Genomic DNA, 20541 nt, shown 5'->3' with positions numbered 1-20541 from the left:
CTGTAGTATATTTTAACCAATCAGAATAGGTTTTCATTGTCTGGGACATTATCTTAGAGTTCTACGTGGGGAGGAGTTAGGAGGATACCTATGTGTGTGCTCCCTGCGGAAGGCAGGCGTATTTTGCTCCATGTGTTTAGGATGTGACTTAGTGCACGGTGGTACTGTGGGCTAGGGACTTCAGTCCAGAGGTGATGGACTATTCCTTGTTTTCCTTGTGCCTGAAGCACTTGTTAGAAGTGTGCCGAAGGATTGTGTTGTTTGTTTTGGGACTGGGGTACTACGCATTGCTGTGGGTGAGGTACATCTTGCGTTACTAGTACAACGTTGTTGTGCGGCGAAGAACAGTGTTATTCCTTTGTCACCAGTGACTGTGAAGTACGGAGTGTGAGCCAGTTCCCATTTTGTGTTCGTCGTCCTGGGAAAGCATGGCCAGCTGGCGTCGGAGGACGTTGGATACGTGAAATTCCCATTGTGCATCTCTGTTCCTGTACATAGCCCCATAACCTTTTCTTCTGGCTGGATTTGCCTAATCATATTTTGTTTTACCGTCTAGATCTATCCCACCCCTGTACATTCTCCCTGTGTGAGTGGTCCGACGTGTGGTAGGGGAAGCTGAGTGAAGGTTCTCGGACAGAGAGAGAGTGGAACGTTGGTTATCCACGTGTGGGGGAGCTGCGGTTACCGGAGGAGGCGGACTTCAGACTTCACCCCGAGGTCGACGAGTCAGGAGCCCGGAACGCTCGTGGTGAAGTGTCCCAGCGCGAGCGTGCTCTTCGATGAGAGGAGGGAAAAGGTGGTGGCTGTCAGCGCGACGCGTCGATTTGTTGCTGCTGAAGATGTGGAGGCATCGTCTGCGTAGTGCGTGTGTCAAGTCATAACAGAGACGTGAGATTCCAGCGTGTGTGGTGTAGTGCACAATGAGGAATTCCTCATTAGGAATTTTTGGTGGATGGTCAGTGTCTTCGGCGTAGCGTTCTAGTTATTTACTAGGTGTGCACCTAGAGGCCTTTTGGTGACTGCTTCGGTGGCTCATCGTGGACGCTTTGCTGAGTCGTAGGCATTGTGCTGTGTTCCAATGCGGTTGAGGAGTTCATGACGTCAGAGAGTTCTTCGTAAGTACTGTGTTAAATAACTAGGCCTGAACGTGCCTTGAGGTTGTCGGGAACTCCAGGTGGTGATTCGTACCGATCATAAGAGACCCTAAGAATGTCTTTTGCTCTTGTTGTACTATAACCTTTGCACGCTGGATTGTGAATGTTCTTTGATTGGTGACCTATGTATGTGGTGGTCGAGAGGTTATCGACCAGGCATTGAGATTGCTGCTCGCAGGATTGCGTGGAAAGATTGTGGGTTCAGTGTGGAGTGTGCTGAAGTTAGCATTACGTCGGAAGCGAACGAGAAGGCTGAGTGTTGAGTGTGTGATTAAGTGGGCTGTGCACGTGTTGTATGAAGGGAAATAAAAGGTTAAATTGCTATTTAGTGTTATATTGTGTTATTTTGTGTCTGTAGCTGGCGAATGTGGTGAAAGTTCTTCGTCACAAGTGTTTATTTTGTTGGTGTGATCGTTGGTGGGAGCCAGCCTTTAATTTTATTATTTACTGCCTGCCACTCCAGGTCGTCAAGACCTGACAGGTAGTGAAGGTCTCCCCTCACAAAGGGCTGAACTGCTCGAAGGGGGTCATCAGATGCCAAGTTGAGAGGAGTGTCTGAGGCAGAAATTATGAGCGAGCTATCCTCTCAGGGAGTGACAGATGTTTACAGGGTGACAGTACAGAAGGGGTCGGACAGAGTCCCGACCAACACGTTCTTCCTCACCTTCTGCTGCCCGAATGTCCCCACGGACATAAGAGTCGGATACCTGCAGGTGAACGTAAGTCTGTACGTGCCGTCCCCTCTACGGTTTTTAAGTGCCAGAAGTTCGGACACGTGCGAGACCGCTGCAAGGAGGAAGAGGTGTGTGGCACCTGTTCAAAGGCAGCACACCAGGGCAAATGCATCAGTCCAGCCCGTTGTGTGAACTGCGGAGGCAGCCACCCGTCTTCGTTTAAAGACTGCCCCACCTGGAAAAAAGAAAAGGAAATCCAGAAGGTGAAGACGGAGAAGAAAATCTCATTCTTTGAAGCCCGTAAGCTGGTGGAGGCTATACTGCTGAAGGCAGGTCCATCTTACACATCAATTGTCAGACCCAGGATGGTGGATGTTGCGATCCAGACGACATCCACAGGGACGCAGACAGACGACATACTGACTTTGAAACCGTTGGCCTTGGGTGGAGGTGCTGTATCCACACCTTCCCATCCTGTACGGCGTTCCTCAGGAGCTGCTGGGCAGGGGGGGGAGCCTCAGGCAGAGGCATGGTGTCCCGCCTCCCGTCCCCTCCCCCCTCGTCCCGCCTCTCCAGTCTCGTCTGCCCGCCCCTCAGGCCTCCTCAGCTGAGGGCGAAAGCCAGATATGTTTTTAAAAAGAGCCAGAGAAAATCATGGAGAGATTTTTGCTCTTCCTTAACCTCCAACACACCCAAGAAAGTGTGGAGAGTTTAAAAAAAAATTAAGGGTAAAAACGTCTGCCCAACTTCTCCCCATCTCATACTCTCAGATCACAGAGAATAAAGCAGTTGCTAATTTGCTAGCCTCCACAGTTGAACTGTACTCTAGATCTGCCAACAAATCTGCTCTGTTTCTCAAAACCAAAAACCTGAAAGAAAAAAACGCCCTGCAACTTCTCTTCTGGCAACACAGAGAGCTACAATCTTCCTTTCACTCTGAACGAGTTAAAATCTGCCCTTCAGACCTGCAGGGATTCCTCTCCAGGAATGGACGAGGTCCATTATAAACTTTTAAAACATCTTCCCAAAACCTGTCTGGACACCCTGCTCAAAGTTTACAACCATATCTGGACCACAGGCTTTTTTTCCACCCTCTTGGCGGAAAGCCCTCATAATCCCGATGCCAAAACCGGGAAAAGCACTGACCAGCTGCATCTGCAAACTGATGGAGAATATGGTCAACGGAAGACTGATGTGGAAACTAGAGACCGACGGCCCTCTGGTGAAAGAACAGTGGGGTTTCCGCAAGCATCGATTTACCATTGACCATCTGGTTTGTCTGGAAACCACAGTGAGGAATGCTTTTGTCAACAAACAGCATGTGGTGGCCATATTTTTTTTTTTAGAGAAAGCCTACGATACCACCTGCAAATCTGGAATCCTCTCAGACCTGCACAAGCTTGGCTTCCATGGACACCTGCCCCAGTCTTGCAAGACAGACAGTTCCAGATGAGGATTGGCATCACCTTGTCCGACATTCACGAGCAGGAGCCGGGTGTTCCGCAAAGGAGCATTCTGTCGCTGGCTCTCTTCAGCATCAAGATAAACGACATCATCTAGTCGGTTCAGAAGGGATCGGACAGCTCACTGTTTGTAGACAATTTCGCCCTGTATGCAACTGGCAGCATGTACACCAGCATCCAGCGACGGTTTCAGCTCTGCATGGACAAAATTCAGTGTTGGGCAGAGGAGAATGGTTTCACCTTTTCGTCCTCCAAAACTGAGTGTATTCATTTTCATAACTTTCGCCAATTCTATCTGGACCCTGAAATCCGTCTGGGAAAATCCACCATCCTGGCGGTCAAGTAAGCCAAATTTTTAGGGGTCGTTTTTGATCAGAAGCTGAACTTCCTCAGCCATATCAAACAGCTGAAAATATCTTGTCAAAAAGCCCTGAACATCATCCGAGTTGTGGCACACACGGACTGGGGCGCTGATAAGAGAACTCTTTTGCACCTCTACAGAGCCCTAGTCTGGTCCAAACTGGATTTCGGATGTGTAGTATACGGCTCGGCCAGACCGTCTTACCTGAAACTGCTGGACCCTATACACCACCAAGGGCTCCGTCTCAGTTTAGGTGCGTTCCACACCACCCCTGTGCCCAGCTTGTACGCAGAGGTGGGGGAACCGCCTCTCTCCAACCGCAGACTGAAGCTGACCCTAAACTAATACTTGAAACTGTTTTCTGAACCCAAAAACCCTGCTTACGACGTTGTATTCAACAACCCCTTCAACAAGAAATTTGAAGACAACCCAAACTGCATCCCTCCTCTTGGACTGCACATTCAGCCACACTTGGAAAATGCTGATCTGGATATCAGTGGCATCTCAGACTTCTCCAAGTTCTCCGACAGCCCTCTGTGGACCTTTAAAACACCTGAGGTCTGATTTGATCTGGCCTTGTACTGTAAAGACTCCACCAGTACTGGCCTACAGAACTTACTTTTCGGAACTCTACCACAAATTTCCCACTTTCCAAAAAATCTTCACTGATGGTTCCAAGTTGGAGGACGGAGTTGCTACATCTGCATTCTGTCCCGCCTTTCCTGACCAGCCCTCAACGGAACACATCCTGTCTGACAGCTCAGTGTACACTGCGGAACTGACCGCACTGGTTCTGGCGGTAAACATGGTTCTTTCTTTGGAACAAAAGAGATTCATGATTTTTTCTGACTCCTTGTCAGCCCTGGAGGCGATCGCCTGCAGGAATATCACTCATCCCAAACTGCTGGAATTCTATGAAGCGTTTACTCTCGTAACAAAGAAAGGATATGAGGCTGTGTTGGCCTGGGTTCCTGGACATGTTGGCTTTCGTGGTAATGAAAGAGCAGACCAGCTGGCCAAGAACGTTGTAAAGGAAGAATTATTGAGATCCTTCGTACCATACACAGACATGAAGCAGAAGGTGAACAGTCATGTTAAGGATCTTGGCAAGAAAAATGGAACACCCAGACGGACAAAAAGCTGTTCCAAATCTGTCCAGACCTAAAAGAGACCCATCGGTGGTGAAGAACAGAAAGGAGCAGTCTGTGCTGTGCAGGGCACACTTTTTCTTTTTTTTTAAACTCATTCTCACTTGTTGAAGAGGGAAGAGGCTCCTTGATGTATTCCCTGTGATGGGCCTCTCACCGTGAAACACGTGCTCCTTGACTGTTGGGATCTGCATGACATTAGACACAGACATTACACAGCGGTTTCTCTAAGACTTTGTTTCATGATGTCCCTCCATGGGTGCTGATGGACTTCTTGAAAGAAGTAAACATTTTAAATCAGATTTGATGGTTTTAAACTATGGAAGGTTTTTCAAACTTTGAGTGGAAAGTTTAAAGCGGTGACCCTTTTTTTTTTTTACCCCTTGTAGTAGGTATTAATGTGGCGATAGCCTTGAGATGGTCTTAGTGGTCGGTGAGGCTCTAAGCACCATAATTTGATTTGATTTGATTCAGTCAGTTCAGAGTGGTGGATATGTGCCAGCATAATTTTCGGGCATGGGGAGTGCACTTATTTTTTTTTTTCAAAATTCTCTAGCACTCAACCAGTTAACACTTTAACCACTTTGCCTGTAGCCAGCACAAGGAGGTGTTTCTGATTAACACTTTATCCACCCTGTAGTGATGTGTTTCTGATTAACACTCTATCCACTCTGTAGTGAGGTGTTTCTGATTAACACTTTATCCACTCTGTAGTGAGGTGTTTCTGATTAACACTTTATCCACTCTGTAGTGAGGTGTTTCTGATTAACACTTTAACCACTCTGTAGTGAGGTGTTTCTGATTAACACTTTATCCACTCTGTAGTGAGGTGTTTCTGATTAACACTTTAACCACTCTGTAGTGAGGTGTTTCTGATTAACACTTTATCCACTCTGTAGTGAGGTGTTTCTGATTAACACTTTATCCACTCTGTAGTGAGGTGTTTCTGATTAACACTTTAACCAATCTGTAGTGAGGTGTTTCTGATTAACACTTTATCCAATCTGTAGTGAGGTGTTTCTGATTAACACTTTATCCACTCTGTAGTGAGGTGTTTCTGATTAACACTTTATCCACTCTGTAGTGAGGTGTTTCTGATTAACACTTTATCCACTCTGTAGTGAGGTGTTTCTGATTAACACTTTATCCACTCTGTAGTGAGGTGTTTCTGATTAACACTTTATCCAATCTGTAGTGAGGTGTTTCTGATTAACACTTTATCCACTCTGTAGTGAGGTTTTTCTGACTAACACTTTAACCACTCTGTAGTGAGGTGTTTCTGATTAACACTTTAACCAATCTGTAGTGAGGTGTTTCTGATTAACACTTTATCCACTCTGTAGTGAGGTTTTTCTGACTAACACTTTAACCAATCTGTAGTGAGGTGTTTCTGATTAACACTTTATCCAATCTGTAGTGAGGTGTTTCTGATTAACACTTTATCCACTCTGTAGTAAGGTGTTTCTGACTAACACTTTAACCACTCTGTAGTGAGGTGTTTTTGATTAACACTTTAACCAATCTGTAGTGAGGTGTTTCTGATTAACACTTTAACCACTCTGTAGTGAGGTGTTTCTGATTAACACTTTATCCACTCTGTAGTGAGGTGTTTCTGATTAACACTTTATCCAATCTGTAGTGAGGTGTTTCTGATTAACACTTTATCCAATCTGTAGTGAGGTGTTTCTGATTAACACTTTAACCACTCTGTAGTAAGGTGTTTCTGATTAACACTTTAACCACTCTGTAGTGAGGTGTTTCTGATTAACACTTTATCCAATCTGTAGTGAGGTGTTTCTGATTAACACTTTATCCAATCTGTAGTGAGGTGTTTCTGATTAACACTTTATCCACTCTGTAGTGAGGTGTTTCTGATTAACACTTTAACCAATCTGTAGTGAGGTGTTTCTGATTAACACTTTATCCACTCTGTAGTGAGGTGTTTCTGATTAACACTTTAACCAATCTGTAGTGAGGTGTTTCTGATTAACACTTTATCCACTCTGTAGTGAGGTGTTTCTGATTAACACTTTAACCACTCTGTAGTGAGGTATTTCTGATTAACACTTTATCCACTCTGTAGTGAGGTGTTTCTGACTAACACTTTATCCACTCTGTAGTGAGGTGTTTCTGACTAACACTTTATCCACTCTGTAGTGAGGTATTTCTGCACGGGAGGGGTAGTACCTCTAGAGGGGGGGCTTGTTACGCTATTCAGGGAGTGGTTCGTCCTCTATTGGTCCCTATGTCGATCTGACCAAGGCCTTCGATACTGTTAGCAGAGATGGCCTTTGGAGAATCTTGGTGAAGTACGGATATCCCAGAAAGTTCACCACCATCATATGGCAACTACACAATGGGATGCTGTCCCGAGTCCAAGACAACGGAGAGACTTCAGAACCATTCCCTGTCTCCAACGGAGTCAAGGAAGGGTGTGTTCTTGCCCCCACCCTGTTCAGTCTCATGTTTTCAGCCATGCTGACAGATGCCTTCAGAGACGCTGACGTAGGCATTGGCATCAGGTACTGCACAGATGGCTCACTCTTCAACCTCAGGAGGCTTCAAGCAAAAACCAAGGTGAGGACAGACACCGTCAACGACTTCCTGCTTGCTGATGACCGCGCTCTCAACGCTGCCTCCAAAGCTGACATGCAACACAGCGTTGACAAGTTCTCTGCTGCCTGTGACAACTTTGGCCTCACAATCAGCACAAAGACTGAGGTGATGCACCAGCCAGCTCCAGGAAAGCCTTACGTTGAACCAAACATCTTCATGAACGGGCAACGACTGAATGCGGTGGACAAGTTCACATACCTGGAGGGTACACTCTCTCGCACAGTTGTCATCGACGACTAGGTGAATGCCAGACTCGCCAAAGCCAGCGCTGCCTTCGGCAGACTCCATAAGAACGTTTGGAACAGGAGAGGCATCACCCTGGAGACGAAGCTCAAAGTATACAAGGCCATAGTTCTCACCATACTGCTCTATGGATGTGAATCATGGACGGTCTACAAATGCCACGCCAAAAAGCTGAAACACTTCCACACCACCAGCCTCAGAAAACTTCTCGGCTTAAAGTGGCAAGAGAAGATCCCTGACACAGAGGTGCTCACTCGTGCAAACTTGCCCAGCATCTACACCATCTTGACGCAGGCCCAGCTGCGCTGGACAGTCCATGTAGTTCGCATGCCAGACCACTGGCTCCCCAAGAAACTGCTGTATGGCGAACTCCAACATGGCAAGCGCTCCCATGGAGGCCAAAAGAAGCGCTTCAAAGACACTCTGAAAGCTTTTCTGATGGCCTTCAACATCAGCCACGACACATGGGAGCTGAATGCAATGGACAGACCAAAGTGGCGTTCAGCTGTCCACAAAGGCGCCAAATCCTGTGAGGCCAACAAAATCGCTGCAGCAGAGCAACGCAGACAGGCCAGGAAAAGCAGTGCCAGCAAGTCCTGACAGCCGCCACCATCCCCTGTCCACAATGCGTCAGAACCTTCCAGGCGCAGACTGGCCTGACCAGTCATCTGCGCACCCACAGAGCCCAACCAACCCACCCCCAGGATGACTAGATGGTCCTCGTCGATCCCGACGGATGAACCACAGTGAGGTGTTTCTGATTAACACTGTAACCAATCTGTAGTGAGGTGTTTCTGATTAACACTTTAACCAATCTGTAGGGAGATGTTTCTGATTAACACTGTAACCAATCTGTAGTGAGGTGTTTCTGATTAACACTATAACCAATCTGTAGGGAGATGTTTCTGATTAACACTGTAACCAATCTGTAGTGAGGTGTTTCTGATTAACACTTTATCCACTCTGTTGTGAGGTGTTTCTGATTAACACTTTATCCACTCTGTAGTAAGGTGTTTCTGATTAACACTTCATCCACTCTGTAGTGAGGTGTTTCTGATTAACACTATAACCAATCTGTAGGGAGATGTTTCTGATTAACACTGTAACCAATCTGTAGTGAGGTGTTTCTGATTAACACTTCATCCACTCTGTAGTGAGGTGTTTCTGATTAACACTTTATCCACTCTGTAGTGAGGTGTTTCTGATTAACACTTTAACCAATCTGTAGTAAGGTGTTTCTGATTAACACTTTAACCAATCTGTAGTGAGGTGTTTCTGACTAACACTTTATCCACTCTGTAGTGAGGTGTTTCTGATTAACGCTGTAACCAATCTGTAGGGAGATGTTTCTGATTAACACTGTAACCAATCTGTAGGCAGGTGTTTCTGATTAACACTTTATCCACTCTGCCTGTAGGAAGGTGTTTCTGATTTCCATATTATGAGTAGGCTAAGGAGGAATGTGGCAGAATGATAAAGACATGTACCAATATAGTGCCCATGAGGGGCTGGATTTGATTCTTGGTCTCACCCTTTCACACACTGCACCAAGGACAACACACAACACATGAAACATCCCAATACCCTATCCAAACACACTGCACCAAGGACAACAACACAACATGAAACATCCCAATACCCTATCCAAACACACTGCACCAAGGACAACACACAACACAACATGAAACATCCCAATACCCTATCCAAACACACTGCACCAAGGACAACACAAAGTGAAACATCCAATTACCCTATCCAAACACACTGCACCAAGGACAACAACACAACATGAAACATCCCAATACCCTATCCAAACACACTGCACCAAGGACAACACACAACATCCAATACCCTATCCAAACACACTGCACCAAGGACAACACACAACACAACATGAAACATCTCAATACACTATCCAAACACACTGCACCAAGGACAACAACACAACATGAAACATCCCAATACCCTATCCAAACACACTGCACCAAGGACAACACACAACACAAAGTGAAACATCCCAATACCCTATCCAAACACACTGCACCAAGGACAACACACAACACAAAGTGAAACATCCCATTACCCTATCCAAACACACTGCACTAAGAACAACACACAACACAACATTAAACATCCCATTACCCTATCCAAACACACAGCACTAAGGACAACACACAACACAACATGAAACATCCCATTACCCTATCCAAACACACAGCACCAAGGACAACACAAGGTGAAACTTCCCATTACCCTATCCAAACACACTGCACCAAGGACAACACACAACACAAAGTGAAACATCCCATTACCCTATCCAAACACACTGCACCAAGGACAACACACAAAGTGAAACATCCCATTACCCTATCCAAACACACTGCACCAAGGACAACACACAACACAAAGCGAAACATCCCATTACCCCATCCAAACACACTGCACCAAGGACAACATAAAACATAAAGTGAAACATCCCATTACCCTATCCAAACACACTGCACCAAGGACAACACACAACACAAAGCGAAACATCCCAATACCCTATCCAAACACAGCACCAAGGACAACACACAACACAAAGCGAAACATCCCAATACCCTATCCAAACACACTGCACCAAGGACAACAACACAAAGTGAAACATCCCATTACCCTATCCAAACACACAGCACCAAGGACAACACACAACACAAAGCGAAACATCCCAATACCCTATCCAAACACACAGCACCAAGGACAACACACAACACAAAGCGAAACATCCCAATACCCTATTCAAACACACTGCACCAAGGACAACACACAACACAACATGAAACATCCCATTACCCTATCCAAACACACTGCACCAAGGACAACACACAACACAAACTGAAACATCCCAATACCCTATCCAAACACACTGCACCAAGGACAACACACAACACAACATGAAACATCCCAATACCCTATCCAAACACACTGCACCAAGGACAACACACAACACAAAGCGAAACATCCCAATACCCTATCCAAACACACTGCACCAAGGACAACACACAACACAACATGAAACATCCCAATACCCTATCCAAACACACTGCACCAAGGACAACACACAACACAACATGAAACATCCCAATACCCTATCCAAACACACTGCACCAAGGACAACACAAAATGAAACATCCCAATACACTATCCAAACACACTGCACCAAGGACAACACACAACACAAAGTGAAACATCCCAATACCCTGTCCAAACACACAGCACCAAGGACAACACACAACACAAAGCGAAACATCCCAATACCCTATCCAAACACACAGCACCAAGGACAACAACACAACATGAAACATCCCATTACCCTATCCAAACACACTGCACCAAGGACAACACACAACACAAAGTGAAACATCCTATTACCCTATCCAAACACACAGCACCAAGGACAACACACAACACAAAGCGAAACATCCCAATACCCTGTCCAAACACACAGCACCAAGGACAACAACACAACACAAAGTGAAACATCTCAATACCCTATCCAAACACACAGCACCAAGGACAACAACACAACATGAAACATCCCAATACCCTATCCAAACACACTGCACCAAGGACAACAACACAACATGAAACATCCCATTACCCTATCTAAACACACTGCACCAAGAACAACAACACAACATGAAACATCCCAATACCCTATCCAAACACACTGCACCAAGGACAACACAAAGTGAAACATCCCATTACCCTATCCAAACACACGGCACGAAGGACAACACACAACACAAAGTGAAACATCCCAATACCCTATCCAAACACACAGCACCAAGGACAACACACAAAGTGAAACATCCCAATACCCTATCCAAACACACAGCACCAAGGACAACACACAAAGTGAAACATCCCAATACCCTATCCAAACACACAGCACCAAGGACAACACACAAAGTGAAACATCCCAATACCCTATCCAAACACACAGCACCAAGGACAACACACAAAGTGAAACATCCCAATACCCTATCCAAACACACTGCACCAAGGACAACACACAACACAAAGTGAAACATCCCATTACCCTATCCAAACACACAGCACCAAGGACAACACACAACACAAAGCGAAACATCCCAATACCCTGTCCAAACACACAGCACCAAGGACAACAACACAACACAAAGTGAAACATCTCAATACACTATCCAAACACACTGCACCAAGGACAACAACACAACATGAAACATCCCAATACCCTATCCAAACACACTGCACCAAGGACAACAACACAACATGAAACATCCCATTACCCTATCCAAACACACTGCACCAAGGACAACAACACAACATGAAACATCCCATTACCCTATCCAAACACACTGCACCAAGAACAACAACACAACATGAAACATCCCAATACCCTATCCAAACACACTGCACCAAGGACAACACAAAGTGAAACATCCCAATACCCTATCCAAACACACTAAACCAAGGACAACACACAACACAAAGTGAAACATCCCAAAACCCTATCCAAACACACTGCACCAAGGACAACACAAAGTGAAACATCCCATTACCCTATCCAAACACACGGCACGAAGGACAACACACAACACAAAGTGAAACATCCCAATACCCTATCCAAACACACAGCACCAAGGACAACACACAAAGTGAAACATCCCAATACCCTATCCAAACACACAGCACCAAGGACAACACACAAAGTGAAACATCCCAATACCCTATCCAAACACACAGCACCAAGGACAACACACAAAGTGAAACATCCCAATACCCTATCCAAACACACAGCACCAAGGACAACACACAAAGTGAAACATCCCAATACCCTATCCAAACACACTGCACCAAGGACAACACACAACACAAAGTGAAACATCCCAATACCCTATCCAAACACACTGCACCAAGGACAACACACAAAGTGAAACATCCCAATACCCTATCCAAACACACTGCACCAAGGACAACACACAACACAAAGTGAAACATCCCATTACCTTATCCAAACGCTAGTCAACTAAATGACCACTGTCACACACATATTCAACTAAATCAAATGACTACTGTCAGTGTCACACCCATGTTCAACTAAATGACCAAATGTCACACATGTTCAAGTAAATGAACAAATGTCACACATGTTCAAGTAAATGACCAAATGTCACACATGTTCCAACTAAATGACCACTGTCACACACATGTTCCAACTAAATGACCACTGTCACACACATGTTCAACAAAATGACCACTGTCATGTTCAACTAAATGACCACTTTCACACACATACATCTACATGTTCAACTAAATGACACTGCTGCACATGTCCATAAGTCTTCTATGGACCTACGTCAGCTTTCTGCTTAAAGCTTAAAGCAAAAATAAGCAAGATCCTGACACTAGTTAATTTAAGACTGCATTAAAAAATAAAAGAAATGCACAAATTTAAAACTGAATCATAAATAAAACAAATGCACACCAGCATATAAATGAACACACCTGGCGGAATATAACAATGCAGGTGGCAGGTGAGAGCACAACCTAAAAACACATTAGTGACCTTTGTCCAACCACACAATGAATGGCTCAGCTGCTGTGGAGAAGAGTGCACATGCACTACCAAAGGCACCCTTACTTGGTGCACTCTGCTCGCATGATGAGGAACCTTCAAGTGTCTTCTGTCAGCAACACACAATGACGACGCTTTGAGCTCACAGCTGTTCAGCGCTTGACGTTTAGTTCATCTGAGGAGCGAACTTGACCCTGCATTCAACTCAGGAGGGAAAAGCGCCGCCTAAAAATAACACGCTACCGCCGGAAGGGTTGGAGCTTTAACTTGGAAGAACTGAGAGCACAAAACGCTACGACTTCTCTTTCACGTTGCGCCTCCAGCCGTTATCAGCTGTTGGGAGGGAGAAAGACCAGTGTGCTGTTCCGCGCGATGGCAGCGGCCACAGGGAGAAAACAACACCTCTTCGTTAACTTTTGATAACACACTGCTTGTCAACGCAATCGCTTAATAAATAGTATGGTTTGAAAGAGCACAGTCTTAGCTTTAAAACGATAGGAAACTCAAATGTGAACATCCGATTATTTTTCTCAGGATAACTGTTTGAAAAAAGCAGGTATGCTTACCACCAGTTTGGTAACATGCATTTTGACACATTTTTAACACACTGAATCTAATCTCACATATTTCGCTCAACACAGACAATACATTCCATGCACAGCATTACACATCAGCATGCCTCTCACTAACCTGTGTTGATAGCTGGAAATTCTGAAGGAAGCTGTGGCGTGTTAAAGATCACAACTGTTTTGCAGCTTGTACAAGTACTCCACAGGCACACTGATTCAGTCATTCAGGCACATTGAAGAAAACCACAGCCACGTGTATGGGTTGTGGATGGCAGTTTGTTCTGGCGGTTTGTAAGAAAAATTTCTGCTGGTTTGTGTGTGTGTGTGTGTGTGTGTGTGTGTTAAATCTAGAACTGTTAAAATGGTAGTCTTCATCACACAGTCATTGGCAGAGAATATGTGTGCAAGACAGACAGAGGAATAAGAGGAAAGAAACAAAGAAGTGCAAAAAGAAAGAAAATGTCAGAGAGGGGGGCGAGCAGAGAGATGAAAGAAAAAAAGAGTGAGAAAGAGAAAGAAGAAAACATAAATAAGAGATGAAACAGGAAGAATGGGTGATGAGAGAGATTGATGAAAGTAAGAAGGGCGTGGGAAGAGAAAGGGGTGGGGGTGAAGGGGTGAGAGAAACAGGAAGAACAAATGAAAGAAACAGGAAAGACAAACAGAAAGGATGACAGAGAGAGAGAGAGAGAGAGAGAGAGAGAGAGAGAGAGAGAGAGAGAGAGAGAGAGAATAAACAGAAACAAAGAACAACAGGAGATGGGAGGTGAAAAAGAAACAGTGAAATAAAATAAAATTAAAAAAAAGAAGAAAGAACGAGAGAATGAGATGGAAGAAAACAGGATGAAAGAAAGAAAGAAAGGGATGAAGGAGAGAAAGAGAAGGAAGGAAACAGCATGAAAGAAAGAGAGGGAAGAAAACAGAAAGAAAGAGAGGGGAGAACAGAACGAAAGAAAGGAAGGGATGAAGGAGAAGGAGAGAGAGGGAAGGAAACAGCGCGAAAGAAAGGAAGGGATGAAGGAGAGAAAGAGAGGGAAAGAAACAGCACGAAAGAAAGACAGGGAAGAAAACAGAATGAAAGAAAGGAATGGAAGAAAGAAATGTGAGAGAACAGAATGTGAAGGAAAACCAAACTCACGGTACTTCTGCTATGAAAAAAACCACACCACCGCCAGTCACAATTGTCACCACAGTTCTCTCAAGTAAATGCTGCTATCTTAAAAAATATTTACCAGCCAAGGAAAGTACTACCACCATCAAAAAGATAAGTGGCCGCTCTTTCCAATGGTGCAAAACATTAATGCCGCAGAAATAGGAGTATGCTCACCAGCCCGCTCAAAAGAGGCGCGCAAATTGCCACGCTTTAATAGAAGACAAAGAAGGGTCAGTGACGGGTTAGCAGGCACAGCAGCTGGTACTTATCAGTGCAGTGTCTGGCACTATCAGGCCTGTTAGGGGGATCTCGCAGTCAGCTAAGTGTGTGGTTCTGCTTATAGCCTAGACAGCAGTGAGCTGTCTTCTGTCAGCAACACATGATGACGACGCTTAATTGAGCTGTATTCTGTCAGCAACACACGATGATGACGCTTTGAGCTGTATTCTGTCAGCAACACACGATGATGATGCTTTGAGCTGTCCTCTGTCAGCAACACATGATGACGACGCTTTGAGCTGTATTCTGTCAGCAACACACGATGATGATGCTTTGAGCTGTCCTCTGTCAGCAACACATGACGACGACGCTTTGAGCTGTCCTCTGCCAGAGGCACATGATAATGATGATGCTTTGAGCTGTATTCTCTCAGCAGCACAGGATGTTGCTGTGGATGATGACAACTTGAGCTGTCCTCGAACTGCAACACAGTCAGGATGATGACAACATGAGCTGTCCTTGAACTGCAACACAGTCAGGATGATGACAACATGAGCTGTCCTCGAACTGCAACACAGTCAGGATGATGACAACTTGAGCTGTCCTCTGTCAGCAACAGTCAGGATGATGGTAACTTGAGCTGTCCCATGACAACAACACAGTCAGGATGATGACAACATGAGCTGTCCTTTGTCAGCAACACAGTCAGGATGATGGCAACTTTAGCTGTCCTCTGTCAGCAACACAGTCAGGATGATGACAACTTGAGCTGTCCTCTGTCAGCAACACAGTCAGGATGATGGCAACTTGAGCTGTCCCATGACAGCAACACAGTCAGGATGATGACAACTTGAGCTGTCCTGTCAGCAACACAGTCAGGATGATGACAACTTGAGCTGTCCTCTGTCAGCAACACAGGATGATGACAACTTGAGCTGTCCTCTGTCAGCAACACAGTCAGGATGATGACAACTTGAGCTGTCCCATGACAGCAACGCAGTTGGGATGATGACAACTTGAGCTGTCCACTGACAGCAACACAGTCAGGATGATGACAACTTGAGCTGTCCCATGATAGCAACACAGGATGATGACAACTTGAGCTGTCCCATGACAGCAACGCAGTTGGGATGATGACAACTTGAGCTATCCTCTGTCAGCAACACACTCAGGATGATGGCAACTTGAGCTGTCCCATGACAGCAACACAGTCAGGATGATGACAACTTGAGCTGTCCCATGACAGCAACGCAGTTGGGATGATGACAACTTGAGCTGTCCACTGACAGCAACACAGTCAGGATGATGACAACTTGAGCTGTCCCATGATAGCAACACAGGATGATGACAACTTGAGCTGTCCCATGACAGCAACGCAGTTGGGATGATGACAACTTGAGCTATCCTCTGTCAGCAACACACTCAGGATGATGGCAACTTGAGCTGTCCCATGACAGCAACACAGTCAGGATGATGACAACTTGAGCTGTCCCCTGTCAGCAACACAGTCAGGATGATGACAACTTGAGCTGTCCCCTGTCAGCAACACAGTCAGGATGATGACAACTTGAGCTGTCCTCTGTCAGCAACAGTCAGGATAATGACAACTTGAGCTGTCCCATGACAGCAACGCAGTTGGGATGATGACAACTTGAGCTGTCCTCTGACAGCAACACAGTAAGGATGATGATAACTTGAGCTGTCCTCTGACAGCAACAGTCAGGATGATGATAACTTGAGCTGTCCTCTGTCAGCAACGCAGTCAGGATGATGACAACTTCAGCTGTCCTCAGGTTGGGATGCAGGGGTCAGCACATGCTGTCCAATTCTGGGATGGAGTTGTCCAGAATCTCTTCAATGTTGTCTGCGGACACAGACCAAAATGTACAATTTATGTCTTCAGTGACTGTATGTGGACACACAACAAATGTACAATTCATGTCTTCAGTGACAGTCTGTGCACACACAACAAATGCACAATTCATGTGTTCAGTGACAGTCTGTGGACACACAATAAATGTACAATTCATGTCTTCAGTGACAGTCTGTGGACACAACAAAATCTACAATTTATGTCTTCAGTGACTGTGGACACTCAACAAATGTTCAATTCATGTCTTCAGTGACAGTCTGTGGACACACAACAAATGTACAATTCATGTCTTCAGTGACAGTCTGTGGACACACAACAAATGTACAATTCATGTCTTCAGTGACAGTCTGTGGACACACAACAAATGTACAATTCATGTCTTCAGTGACAGTCTGTGGACACAACAAATGTACAATTCATGTCTTCAGTGACTGTATGTGGACACACAACAATTGTATAATTCATGTCTTCAGTGACAGTCTGTGGACACACAACAAATATACAATTCATGTCTTCAGTGACAGTCTGTGGACAATCAATTATTGTACAATTTTATGTCTTCAGTGACAAACTATGGCCATAGAACAAAATGTACAATTCATGTCTTCAGTGACAGTCTGTGGACACACAACAAATGTACAATTCATGTCTTCAGTGACAGTCTGTGGGCACACAACAATTGTACAATTCATGTCTTCAGTGACAGTCTGTGGACACACAACAAATGTACAATTCATGTCTTCAGTGACAGTCTGTGGACAGAACAAAATGTACAATCTATATCTTCAGTGACAGAGTGTGGACAGAACAAAATGTACAATCTATATCTTCAGTGACAGAGTGTGGACAGAACAAAATGTACAATCTATATCTTCAGTGACAGAGTGTGGACAGAACAAAATGTACAATCTATATCTTCAGTGACAGAGTGTGGACAGAACAAAATGTACAATCTATATCTTCAGTGATCCTGATAGTCTGGACACAGAGCAAAATGTACAATCTATATCATTGGTGATAGTGATAATAATAATATTAATAATAATAATAAAAATGATAGTATTTATATAGTGCTGAATGTTGTGCAGAGACAAATCAGATTTGAAAGAGCTGAGTGTGGAGACCTGACGAAGCGAAAAAGGATGTTCATTCCAAATGCAAGGTCCAGAGACAGAGAAAGAACGGCCTCCAACAGTGGAGTGTTTGAATCTGGGTTTACATAAACATAGTGGACACACAACAAAATGTACAATTTATGTCTTCAATGACAGTCTGTGGACACAGAACAAAATTTATGCATGTGCTGATTGTACACAATGCCTTCATTGCTAATTATTTCAGGATAAATTACACCATTGCATGTCCACAAATTCACACACACACACACACACACACACCTGTCTCAGAACATCATCATTCAGCACGAACAAATTCTACTATCTTCATCCTCAATGAATAATAGTCATGACTGTGTGAATGTGTGTGCATGTGTGTGTGTACACACACGTATGCATACTTGTCTAAAGATGTTGAAACCACTGCATGTTCCAAGAATTTCAGATTTCAAGTGAAGTCAACTATATACTCAGCTACAGGAAAGGTGAAGGGCTATTGGTATGTATGATCCATATTTTGTTTAAACAAACAGGACAGATAGATAAACATATATATACTGATCCATATTTTATTTAAAGACAAACTGGGGAATATATATGTGTATTGATCCATTTTTTCTTCAGAAAAACAGGGCGATATGTACGAATACATGTATACTACACTGATGCATATTTTGTTTGGACAAACCAGCAATATATGTATACATGTATACTGATTCATATCTTGTTTAGACAGAGGAATAGGTACACATATATATTATATATATATCTACTGATCCATATTTTATTCAGACAATCAGGGGAACATATGTGTACTCATCCATATTTTGTTTTGACAAACTGGGCAATATGTATACATATAAACTGACCCACATTTTGTTTGGATAAACAAGGCGATATATATACATACATGTATACTGATACTGAATACATGTATACTATACTGATGCATATTTTGTTTGGACAAACCAGCAATATATGTATACATGTATACTGATTCATATCTTGTTTAGAGGTACACATATATATATTATATATATATGTACTGATCCATATTTTATTCAAACAATCAGGGGAACATATGTGTACTAATCCGTATTTTGTTTTAACAGGGCAATATGTATACATATAAAATGACCCACATTTTGTTTGGATAAACAAGGCGATATATATACATACATGTATACTGATACTGAATACATGTATACTATACTGATGCATATTTTGTTTGGACAAACCAGCAATATATGTATACATGTATACTGATTCATATCTTGTTTAGACAGAGGAATAGGTACACATATATATTAGATGTTTATCTACTGATCCATATTTTATTCAGACAATCAGGGGAACATATGTGTACTAATCCGTATTTTGTTTTGACAAACAGGGCAATATGTATACATATAAACTGACCCGCATTTTGTTTGCATAAACAAGGCGATATAAATACATACATGTATACTGATCCATATCTTGTTTAGACAAACAGGAGAACAGGTACACATGTTCACAGTTTCATTTTTGTGCTGGTATGGAAGTTTGGGAGTGAGGAGTAAGCATGTTTTGAACGATGTCATGAGTGTGTGCAGTAAAACTGTGGCAGTGAAACAAGCTAGTATGCAAGAGCTGTATGAGAAGAGTGGTTAAGAAAAGCAGGCAGACAGCAACTGACGACACCCATAGTTTAGCAAAGCACTATGAGCTATTGCTATCACGACAACACTACAGAACTTTTTAAGTTGAAATCCTGAGCTCTGAAGACTTTTATTCCACATTTAATCCACCTTTTAAATTCTTGAGAACTATGTGTGTGTGTTTGTGTTTGTGTGAGTGTGTGTGTGTGTGTGTGTGTCTGTGTGTGCATGTGCGCACCTGCACACTCTCATGTGAGATGTGTGAAAGTCTGTGCATGATAAGTTGTACCTTGTTCATGTTGTGTGTGTGTGTGTGTGTGTGTGTGTGTGTTTACTGAGCTTAAAAAACGTGACAATTGGTTATTATGAATGTGCAATATGTAGGATGAATGTACAATGCAATATGCCTATGTTAATGTTCATATTCTAAATATATTTCTGTTAATAATTACGATGTAATAATTAAATTCAATGTTTTTAAAGCGAATATGTGAAATGCTTTTATTTGAGAAAATATGTTACTCCTGTTTAATCAAGTAATCTGTGTGTGGGGGCTGGGTGGGTGGGTGCGAGTGGGTGTTGATTATCTGGTTGTGGTTTTCCACACCTGATGCAATTTATCTTTATTCTGATCTTATCTATCAATGTGCAATATAGTAGGCTATGCTCATAATTATACACAAAATAATATTTCTTAATTCTTTCTGTTTTTAC

At 43.6% G+C, this 20541-nt stretch overlaps 1 protein-coding gene across 2 annotated transcripts in view; it reads right to left on the bottom strand.

Moving 5' to 3' along the window:
* Window positions 1-15341: 15341 nt before the first annotated feature.
* Window positions 15342-20541, bottom strand: part of LOC143284991 (uncharacterized) — a 7905-nt gene continuing 2705 nt past the window's right edge. For both annotated transcript variants that reach the window (XM_076592155.1, XM_076592154.1), the window contains one exon: window positions 15342-17063. In XM_076592155.1, coding sequence (XP_076448270.1) covers window positions 17008-17063 — 56 coding nt within the window. In that variant the 3' untranslated portion in view covers window positions 15342-17007. The remainder of the gene's footprint in view (window positions 17064-20541) is intronic.

This window comes from Babylonia areolata, chromosome 8 (genome assembly GCF_041734735.1).
Source record: "Babylonia areolata isolate BAREFJ2019XMU chromosome 8, ASM4173473v1, whole genome shotgun sequence".
NCBI lineage: Eukaryota > Metazoa > Mollusca > Gastropoda > Neogastropoda > Buccinidae > Babylonia > Babylonia areolata.
This window is presented reverse-complemented; position numbering and strand designations above follow the sequence as displayed.